Here is an 11,427-nt window from a genome sequence, read left to right as displayed (position 1 = left end):
TGGGGTCCAACTCAGATCGAAGGAGAACCGAACTGAATGAAGAAGTGCAGCTTCCCACTACCTCCGCCGCTGCTGCCTGATACCACCGCTCTGGTTCTGCTGCAGCTCAGTTTGGCCGCTGGAATCAGCCACCGCTGCTGATTATACAAGACCGGCCTGGTGGCTTTTCACTTGTTAACTGATGACTGCTATGAGACGACACAGGCTATTATATAGCCCAAAGCAAAAATCCATCCGCGAGCAAACAAGAAGCGAGCTTGTGATCGGTTGAATGTGCACGACTTTTAAAACAACTTTTAACTAGTTTAGTATCTAAAACATATTTAAATTATTATATGCCAATCTTGCGCAATATTTCCCCTATCAATCAAGCCATTGGTGTTTAGAATCTGTTCAGTGGTAATGATAAAAGAAGCATTTTAAAACGGTGTTGAAACACCTGTTGCAGCTACCGAAAGCGAGCTCGTTATTGGTTGAAAGCTGTGAGACTGTTTACAAAGTCAGATCGGTTGTATCCGTTAGTGTCGACTGTGCTTGTGAAGAGAGGTGGTGATTGGTTGCTCGGTATGATTTAGACAATCGATGTGATTTATCAATTTTTCAATAGTTTATCTCGAACAATAGGTTATTTTTGTTACATAAATTCAACCGTAAAAGATTTTCTGATCGGTTGATGCCAAAACCTCGAAATTCTGAAAAGAAATGACTGATATATAAGCGCTCAAAACCTGACCACTTTTCCCTGGTTTTCCCCGGTTGAATTACTAGATTTTCAAATTCAGGTGCCTAACTTCGATATAGACGTTAGTCCAACGTCAAAAAGTAGTCCAAGGTTTTGTTAAAGACACTTAGAGTAGGCTGAGTTTTAAGATCTATGGCAAAAACGTCACGTTGGATAGGAAAAGTCAGTGTGAAGCACAAATTTCGTTACACGAATGTGTTGCTCTGTATGCTTCGTCATTCGTTAACAAAAACTAATCCGATGATCACATAGTGATGGAGGTGACAATCGAGCAGGCCCATTTTTAAGAAAAAGCCAATGATAAAGTTAAGATGGAGATAAAACTCCTAAATGCGCTTGAAGTCTTAGAAGTAAAATCAACAGAAAGGTCCACAATATACTCACACGTGTTACTTTATATGATGAATTTCTTCGTTTTTCTCATATAAACAATATAATGATTAAAATTCTTGAAAAACTCCGTGATTCTTTTTAACATGTAATTATCGATGAAATTTATATAGCTGCAATGATTACCTGACCTGCAAAAAATTTAAAAAAAACTGTGGCTCAATTAACTCTCAAACTTTTGGAATCTATAATGCCATGAATATTTCAATTTATTTCATTATCTTACATGAACTTTTACTTAAAAATGATCGGAATTGAAATCGGGGTAGAATGAATTACTCAATATAGCCGCACCCTGGAACAACAAGGCTGAAACAACAGAAAATATTGAAATGTTTCCTACTATCCCAAAAACAATGATAAATTTGTGATCTTACAAAACAGGTTGGTGCAAATTCTGTTGAGATCTTACGGGATGGCAGGTAAAAGAATTTTCATTTTTCTGGTTCTGGAGGGATGAGGCCTGCAAGTGTTAATGTATGATGATTACATCACTCCTCACCCCTACAAACACCCTTACAAATATAAGGAAAACGTGAAGTTTAGGTGTGTTGGTGTTATGGAACGTTAGTGATTTCTCATGAGACCAACCCAGAAGTGAAGGTTCTTTCGCTATTAGTAGGGAGAGCCAAACTGATTAATGTTACTCTGTTTCACCAATGCGTATCATTCATAACACTGGTCGACGAAATGAAAAAAAAAAAAGAAATATATTCCAAGGGCTCAAACCGAAAAAAAAGATTAGTGCCCTTAGTCATAACTAAAACGTATTAACTTACATGAGAGTGTCTTATAGAAGTTGCTCTCCGGGTTCGTCGCTTTAACTTTATGTTTACTAGGAAACTCATTTAAGTCTCTGAAAAAACGGTAATGGCTAGGGACACCAAAATTCACAGAAATGGTTGAGAAGCTATAATCTATATTTTTTCCGGTTTGGGCTTTTGGAGTGCACGTGTGTTGACCAGTGTAATCTGTTCAAAACAAACATTGAGAAATCGAGAAACACAGTTCAGAACAACGACTGAATAAATTCTTTTTTATCCTTGGAAAAAATAGAAATAAACAACAGCGCATTTAAAACGTATTTAAAACAAAGATCAACGGGAAACGGGAGTGCCTCTTTTATTACTGATTCGGCATTGTTGTTGGATTTACAATGTTACGACCTATGGTTATTTATATTTTCTAGCACTTGAAAAATAAATGCCTTTCTGTTTCATTGGTTGTTTGATCATTCACAGTTCGATTTTCTTCATTTGTCCTCAAGGTGTTTGTTCAATGCTTTGATCGGAAATCTTCTACAAACTATGGAATTGGTAGAAGTCACAATTAATGTTAGTTGTACAGATTACTATTACTCTCGAATGCAAACGTCTGGGAGTTTTATCGATTTTCGCTAAATCTGCAATTCTTTGACTCTAAAGGGAATTCAACGTCACTATACTGTAAGATTTGTTCTATCAATCATATAAAGATACGTGTTTGATTTTTTGTCAGCTATCCGATTGGCTGCAAATCGACCCATTAGCGGAATCAACTTACTGATTCATCCAACTTTAGATCCCTTATGTTAGCACCAGTCTCGTTAAGAACTCTATTTTTCAGTTGTTCAATTTCGAGCAGCAGTTCCTTCGTTTCCAAGTCGAGTGATTCATTCTCCGATTTGAGTTGCCGATCCTGACCGATGTCCCATTCCAGTGAATCTTCCGGCGTTGATATGTGTGACGAAGAGGCATAGGAACCACAGATTGAGGGTGTCCCAAGGGCACCGCATTCGTTGGCTCCAACGTTAGCCAACGGCTGATCCGGTCCGGGACGATTGGTCCCATTCCGATCCAGCCGTCTGATGGAGTTTATACGATCTTTACTTCTCTTCAGTGTGGACCATTCTTCCACCTTGAAAACAGAATCTGTCCGGTTTGTGTAGGCTAACTGTTGATCATCGCTTGATCGTAATGCCCTGAAAAAAACATAGAATAAGACCTTGAGTTGAACATAACGGAGTGCAAAACTTACCAAGGGTTTTGTTGGTAGCCATAATCGTTCTCCCACTCCAGATCCAGCGAACTACCCGGTGTAGAGGTTACGTCAGTTGTGAGATCATGATACCCGTTCCTCCGAGTATTAGCATCCTTGGATACCAGCAGCAGCGAATGTGCGTCGAGGCACTGCAGTTGTATTTCAGATCTGTAAAATAATCCAAAATAATAAACAGTGTCTCTGTTTGGCAGGAAACTTACCCTGATATCTGATTGTTATTCCTGTTACATCTGTCTACAAAATTATTGTTTGATTTTTTCAGTCTTGAGTACTCCACGTCCTTCCGTTTCCAGAACTTTCCGAAAAGCTTGGGTTTTTTCTATATGGGGAAAAATTAGTTAGAGTTAACTGCCTACTTTTGAAAAAGATTTGCTTCACCGTTTTCTGCTTGTTTTGTATTTGCCGTTGCAGTGTTCCCTCAACCAGCATCTGGAAAAAAAAGAAGTAGTGTTAAATTATGACGCTTATTTGATAAAAACCAATTTAATGTAACCTTGCGTAACTTTTATTTAGGTCACTTAGGTACTTTTGAAAAATTACACGGGAAATCATCTAAAACCCGTTCCAGAAAAACACATAAAACTTACTATCGTTCGCAAAATTTTGAAGTAGAATACTTCTCTCAGGAAGTTCGGCTACATAGGGATGTGAAATGAAAATCTAAAACCGAAAAAAGTGCAAAATATGTCCAATTTCAAATGCTAATAAATCGGTTAGTTTTCGATGGATTTCCTTCGTTTTTGCAGCAATAGATTGGAAAATCTTCTAAGATTCTTCCCAAAATAAGATAATTGTAATTTTATTATTCACACTATTGTACTATTGAAAATAGTCAAGCCTTGTCAAAACGAAAAATTCGACCTCTGATTGGTCGTTATATGCTTGCTTCCCAAGCACGGTCGACAGAATCATATACCTTGCAATTGAAAACATGCTATTTGGCCTATATAAGAGCCTGTTTCAGCCGGAGCCGCTCATAATAGTTCTAGACAGCGACAACAGCAGTCGTCCTTCCGCAGCAGCAGCACTAGCCCTGTGGTTGGTCACCACGTCTCAGGAGCAGCGCGGTTTTTCTCAGCGTGTGTCGCCAGACAGCCATTATTCCCCCATTATTAGGGGCAGCATGATAATTGCCATCAGGAAATCCAATTTCGGAAATCAAAATGCCTTTTTTAAGGCAAATTAACAAGTCATTGAAAGTTAATAATTTTTGTCAACGCAAGCAAGCATTCTGTGTTGCATCCTAGCAATTCAAATTTGTCGCACCCGTCTAATTTACTGAATGTGAAATAGCTTCCACAGTGCATGTTGTCCGTGTATCTTTATTCCCCCAATGTAAGGGCAGCTCAAAGGTTGTAATTAGCAACCGATTTTGAACCGCAACATGCTTTTTTCAAGGCAAATAAAAAAATAATTGAAGGTTAATAATTTTCTGGCATCAACACAAGCAGACATTCTGTGCGGGATGCAATCAAATTCTAATGTAGTTGTCTAATTTTCACTTTATTTAGTAAACCCCCCACTGTAGGGGCAGCGCAAAGGCGCGATCAGCATAACCGACATTGAATAATTAACTGCCCTGTTAGTACGAGTTCACAAAAGCAGTTAGTTCGACTATGCAGAGCTAATATGAAGTCGATTCAATCAATCAGTACAAACAGAATTTCGTCGTCTCCCAGCTGCCAAGTTGCAACATGATGCAACAAGCAACAGCGAGCAAACGAAATCGCTTGATGTTACAAACCGCAATAAGATACGGGTTAAAATCTTTACGTGTGTGACTGACACGCAAGCAGCCGGGTTATCTTTCTTGTAAAAGTATTCTACTTCAACCTTGCGGTCGTGGCTTTGCATACAACCTTCTTGTGATTTTTTTTATCATGTATTCAATTGGATGTGTTCTATTATTTACATTATTTCAAATTTTCAGTATAATTTTTGGTGCTGTAGACATGTTTTCATATACCCCTCAAGGTTTTTAGAACCTAATGACTCACATGCATGAAACGTCGGGGATCTGGTGTTATTCCGGTAAAACGATTTCCTGGGAATCAGAAATTCCCGAGTGGGCCAACGGAGAGTTCTCCAGCTCAAAAATTTTCTCAAAACCCAGAAAGTCAATTATTTCGATTTTCCAGATAACATCAAATCGTGACGTTTTTACATTTTTAAAACATTTGACATTAAAAAATTCGATACCGACAACCGCCCGAGTTCCAGTTCGATATCGAAATGAACATTTCGTGAACTTCATCAGACAAAGTAGGGACTTGGACCGCTTTGAGACGTTAACATTTCAAAGGATTGCTATACTGCCGCTCATAGCAAGTCCGTCCCATTTGCGTTTTGGTGCTGACGAGAAAACAGCAATTGAAAATCGTAACGCTTTGGGTGAAATTTGGCACTCAAATGCTTTTTCAATCAAGACCATCAACAGAATTTAGTACTGCAATGACAATCTAACACTTCTACATCATAAAACTTGTATAAACACCGAAATTTGACTAAAATTTGTTGAAATCATAAGCTGGGACTCACATGCGATTACTTTTACGGTACGTAGCCAGAATGATAGCAAGTCAGTCCCATAGCCGGCTACGACCGGTGATGAAAAACAAACTACTGCAAATCAATGGCGGTGCTATAGCTTGCGTTTGGAATGAATCCACCGCTGGTCAATTCATAAATGACCTTCTCTCGTGCCTTATTAAACAAGTTTTTTGGGAGAAGCATAACATAATGTACCAACTGCGCCGCTCAGAATAAAATTAGATTTTGTTTTTACATTTGATACTACTGATAAATTCGAAATCAGTGTAGGTAACTTATTCTAAATTTTGCTGAGAGCGGTCACACGTTCGTGACGGCGGACAGCTTTGACGTAGCAGTGGAAGCAAATATGAAAAAAACAAATATAGCTTAGGAAAAGTTTGCCCCGTTAAAAAACAGTTAAGTAGCGTACCGAAGTATTTGATATAACTAACAAATTCTTCAAAACAAAATTCATGAAAATAATGTTACAATTCTGGCCCACGTCTTTACATAAAATACGGATAAAATACGAAAAGTAGTATTTACTGAAGAATGCTTTAACTAACAATACAGTGACACACCTGAAGCGTTCATTGTCAACAACCAACAGTTGAAAGAAGTTACTGGTGAAAACTTTGTCTTAAAGAAAACATTGTACTATCAGCTAGAGCCACCCGATGTAGAACGTGTAAAATTCAATCAAACCTTCTATCGAATATCACTTGGTACATCCAATTCTAAACCTGAAGACCATAAGTTGTGGTAAATATCACATTTTTCATAATCATTATTGGCTGTGGGGTTAAATTGCGAAGATTTTTGCAATGGGACCGACTTGCGATCACTTTAGCTATGGGACAAACCGACTTGCTATTTTTTTCATAGTTCCTCAGAACGAAGTATTCAAAAATATTTGTTCTATCGAAAGTAGACATTAAAGGGAATTGATTCCATAAATAAACTCAAAATTGACAAAAATGCAATTGGGACGGACTTGCCATGAGCGGCAGTATAGAAATCGATATAAATACTTAAAAGCTTCGGGTGATAGGTGATTTTTGTGCGCGTCATTCGCAAAGGATCGCAATGTTTAAGTCGATTATTCGTTTTTATAATGAGCTAGCTTCGCGCGCAACATCGTTCAATTCCGTCAATTATTACGGAGACATGACCTTACTCCCTCCTTCGCAGTCGTAGAGATTTTAAAATAAACTCTGTCTCGGTCTGACCGTTTGGCCGGGGATTGCTCACCCGTTGCTTCTATGTAGACGTGTTGCAAATCGAAGTAGGTTTGGGTCGGACGATGAATATCGTTTTAATCGAACGATTACACAGTATATACTTTCGCTTGCCTTTGTAATGAGTTAACTTCGCGCAACATTGTTCGATTCATCACTTACCACGGTGACCAAATCCCACCTTTCTGTCGCAGTCGTGGAGACGCAGAGGTAAACTCGATCTCCGAATTTTTGATTGTTTTGAAGAAAAGTATTAAAACCAAACCAACACCCCCCTTCCCCCCTCGTCTAAGAATTGAATTGCTGTCCCGCGCTTAAGCCCTGACTATCTGGTCACTTTATCAGTAAGCTTTAAAGTAAATATCACAAACAAGCACGGATATAAATGATAAGCGTATCACTCACTTCAATAGTGATACTGCCAATAATAAGCACAGAAAACATCTGGACAATATCACAATAGATCAAATGTCTCTGGTCGCAGTCAGAGAAAAGGCACACACGATTCTGGTGTTATGAGGTACAGTCAGCTGGGCATGAGATACATGGGCTGAGTAACCCCGATGATGAGAAGAAGGATTCCTATGAGCTCCTTGCAAAGACGGTCCGGCGCTTTGTGCCAGCGAGTGACGAATCAGAAGATTGCAGTGAAAGAGCTAAGAAACTGCAAGGCAGATAGGAAGGACGCCATTTTCACCGAACTCTTTATGCTGCATGTGTGGTCTCATGAAGAATTGCCCTCGGAGTGTTTGAAGGGCCAATCCACAAAAAAAAACCATCGCCTCGACTATAGCAGTTACCGAGATATAACTCTTCTCAATATCGTTTACAAAATTATCTCCCGCATCCTGTTCTACAGACTGAAGACACGACAGGAAACATTGGCTAACGAACACTAATGGGGTTTTCGAGGGGGCGCTCCACTACGGACCAAATGTTAACCTTGCGACAAATCTTCGATAAATTTCAAGAATTCAACTTGCAGACTGACCATCTGTTCATAGACTAGAACGCAGCGTGCGATTCTGTTAAGATAAATGAGTTAATGCGGATTATGCTCGAACATGGTTTCCCAACAAAACTGTTTAGGATGATTCGTGACCCCTGGACGTTTTCACATCAAACGTCAAGGTAACCAGTGAGATATCTAGGCGCTAGATGGTTTAAAGTAGGACTTTCATACTTATTGTTCAACATGGCATTAAATGGTGCTATACGGCGAACTGATGTACAGAGAATTTTCGGTTTTGCAGCCGAAATCAACATAATTGGTAATAACCGTGGAGTGACGGCCTTTGAACATTGTTTTATAGTTATACCTACTAAACCAAGTTCTCTTTATGGCAAAATTTTCCACTATCACTCATTTTTTCGGTATCGAAAACTTCATGGACAAGTGTGCATTTGTTTCATCAGTCAAAAAGTTGAAGCTATGACCGCGGATCGAATTTTGATTCGTTCGATGAAAAATAAATCCGAGATTTATCATTAGATAACAAATCAATCAATTTTCAAGACTTATCCCATCTTCGTGGAATCATTTCACCGTTCAGAATGGTCGTGAAATAATTCCACGCGGAACGTCGCTTATTCCATTTTCACTTCAGTGATATGACACTCATAATAACCCAGATTTCACGGCAGATGTCACTTTGCGGCGTTTTTCGCACTTTCGTGAGTCCCGTAATAGGACTTTATTCACTTCACTTTGATTTCACCGTGAAGTGACTTTCTTAACAAGCAACAATGTAATCAATGTACAAAATTGCTCTTGCGCGGTAGATACGGTCACGTTATGTAAATTACATAGTGCAACAAAAATTGACTTGGAAATTGGGGAATTGGGGAAAAATTGATATGTTGCTGACATTTTACGTAGATCAGACACCTACCAATCGATTTCTGAGACTTTTTTACTCAATATAAGATATAATTTGACTACCACTTCTAGATATTAGCGCAGTACCATCAATGCTCAGACATACTCGATATTATTTTGTTTTGTGAAATATACTAGGACCATGCCAAAACTGTTTTCGTAGAACCACCGTTTTGAATTCAGTTTTTGTCCCATTGAAGATCTGTTTTTTTTAAAAGATGGGTAAGAAGATGTTAATATGTGGACAAACTCTTAGAATTTTGATAATTGGTCTTAAAACAAAATGGTGTCAAAAAAAACATCGAAAATTTCCTATTTCTCGAAAATTCAAAATGGCGCCATTGTTGCCCCTTGAGTTAAAGTGTGTTCAAACTCGGGGAAATTTATAGAAACCACATAGAAACCAAGGCAAAAAACTTTTTGCACTGTGTTATTATTGAGAGTATAAGTATTGGGTAAAAAGCAAAGTTTGCTATATCTTCACTTTATAACATAGTAACGAAGATGGAGTTGCTGGTAAAGAACGTGGCAGCCGGATCGGTGGTACGTACAATAGTGCTGCGATGGTGATCGATGATTAAAATTCAATACCACGTTTGAAGTATCAACCATAAATCCAAAAATGAACACTTTGAAATCGATTATCCATTCTCTAACAATCAATATTTACACAAGTCATCCCTCAACTACTCTATAAAATCTTTCTGTATAGACCAATGTGATTGGTGACCAGTAATATTTATCTATTGAGATATTTCCCGGATGTTTGGTGTCCTCCGCCTTTCATATAATGCTTTTACTTTTCCTTTTAAGTTTACTGCTCAACTTCATAAATATCTCATGCCACTATCGTTGCTTACAATTTCCTTGAGAGGCCTCATAAGGTTCCTCCGATCAGTTATACGAGAGACTCATTTTGTCAATTTTGGAATGGTAGTAGTAGTAGTCGGCTGATATGTTAGTTGAAATCAAATTTAAAATTTGTTACACTAGAACGGAGTCCAACGATGAACCGGGGTATTTTACAAAAGCTGTTTTAGTGATTATTGTTCGATCAACCACTTTAAATCAATACAAAACGCTCTTTAAACCTCGGGGGTATTCAAAGTATATATATTTTGTCCCACAGATATACACTTTCTTTTCGTGTAATGTCTTTAACAAACTATTTGCTACATTTACTCAGCATTGCTTGTAATTGATCAGCTTTCCACGAATGATGAACAAATATAAAAATATCGTGGTCAAATGTAATGAATCAAAAAATAATAGGAAAATATTGATATTCTTTTAAAATTGTATATCACTTAATATCCTTATAATTGAAATTAGGCTGTGTACATAATTTTCTAACATTAAAAACTATCAATTCTCACTTGTAGTTTGAAGCAATTCAATAAGCCTAATTGGTGAACATTTTACTAGCACAATTTAATATTTCCTGCATGATAGTGGCAAACTTATCAAGGATGACTCAATAAAGTGGCTAAATTCAATTTCAATTACCTCATACTGGCTGTCGCTGGCGTTCAGCGTACGACTCCTGCTGGTGGCGATCCAGTGACACCGGAAGCCCGCAACAGGGTTTGCGTGCATGAGGAAATCGGCGAAGCCGACCAGGAACAAAAAAACGAACGTAAATAAATTATTGATTTTACACTCGTTGTCGTCACCTTTCACAACCGTATACACCACTCCTTAGGGCAGAGTCTTACCGCAATTGATTCTCTTCCGAAAGGCATCCTTTGAAGCAATTCCCCATTACTTGTACCGACCGACCAGTGGAGTACGACGACGGATTCTTACTACACTTCTTCTGTGATCATTGCTGCTGTAGAAACAAAGCTGTTTCTTACGCAGAAAACCTCTCGCAGCTGTGGTACTGCCAATGAATCAGCACCATTCACCATCGTTGCGATTTCCGTCTTTATCCGAATGCGCGCACTTTATTGTCGTGAAAACATGACCCGCACTAGAAGGCTTGGAACGCTCTTCAAACACATTTACGAACACTTATTCGAACCCTGGACTACCATTGAAGATCGCACCCAACAAGTTTAACACTGTCGGACTAGCTTCTTTGCCGAATTGAAGTAAAACTGCACCACCAATCCTAACGAAAACCTGTGACCTGAATCAATAAAGGAAAAGTTTTGACTTTTGATGTTGTTTCTCTTAGCGACCGCCGCTAACCTGCTGCACCCTCGTAGACCCGATGCCCCACACCTACAACGGGGCTGATGACAGTGTTGTTACAAAGCGTACGTTGAACACGTGGGAGAAGCGAGAGGCGATGAGGAAAATGGTTAAGGAAAATGACAAGCAACAGCTGATTAACTGCCCGTGTGGTGCGCCTGTGCAGTTTTGTGTTTGTGTTACGAATTGGTGGAGAAGGCGAGCAACATTTCCACGGGTTTTCTTCTGCGCGAGGTTAGCCCGATGCTATGCGTTTAAAATGAACGTTAGGTTCGTCTACAAACAAAGCCGTGAAGCAATATAAATGTTTTAATCGGTCGAATTGATCAAGCGGTTTATATTTGATGGCATGCTTTGGAAACAAATAAAAGAAAACATCGTCTTGGTGCTCAAATATGGTTGAAAATTTC

The 11,427-nt window shown here is 38.7% G+C and overlaps 1 protein-coding gene across 3 annotated transcripts; it reads right to left on the bottom strand.

Annotated features, from left to right (window-relative positions):
• Positions 1-2,205: 2,205 nt before the first annotated feature.
• Positions 2,206-11,138, bottom strand: LOC129730833 (uncharacterized). Of its 3 annotated transcripts, XM_055690422.1 has the most exons (7): positions 11,015-11,138; positions 10,537-10,952; positions 10,328-10,367; positions 3,551-3,601; positions 3,373-3,491; positions 3,149-3,319; positions 2,206-3,092 (listed from the first exon to the last, which is right to left on the bottom strand). In XM_055690422.1, the coding sequence occupies exons 2-7, from the start codon at positions 10,581-10,583 to the stop codon at positions 2,666-2,668; spliced, it is 855 nt and encodes a 284-aa protein (XP_055546397.1). In that variant the 5' UTR covers positions 10,584-10,952; positions 11,015-11,138; the 3' UTR covers positions 2,206-2,665. The 3 variants fall into 3 exon arrangements, with proteins under 3 accessions (XP_055546397.1, XP_055546398.1, XP_055546399.1); XM_055690423.1 differs by lacking the exon at positions 11,015-11,138 and having other exon boundaries at positions 10,328-10,364; positions 10,537-11,008; XM_055690424.1 differs by lacking the exons at positions 10,328-10,367; positions 10,537-10,952; positions 11,015-11,138 and adding an exon at positions 10,198-10,294.
• Positions 11,139-11,427: the final 289 nt, after the last annotated feature.

The sequence above is a fragment of the Wyeomyia smithii genome, chromosome 3, assembly GCF_029784165.1.
Source record: "Wyeomyia smithii strain HCP4-BCI-WySm-NY-G18 chromosome 3, ASM2978416v1, whole genome shotgun sequence".
Classification (NCBI taxonomy): Eukaryota; Metazoa; Arthropoda; class Insecta; order Diptera; family Culicidae; genus Wyeomyia; species Wyeomyia smithii.
The sequence above is the reverse complement of the archived record's forward strand: the minus strand, read 5'-3'. Positions and strand labels throughout refer to the sequence as shown.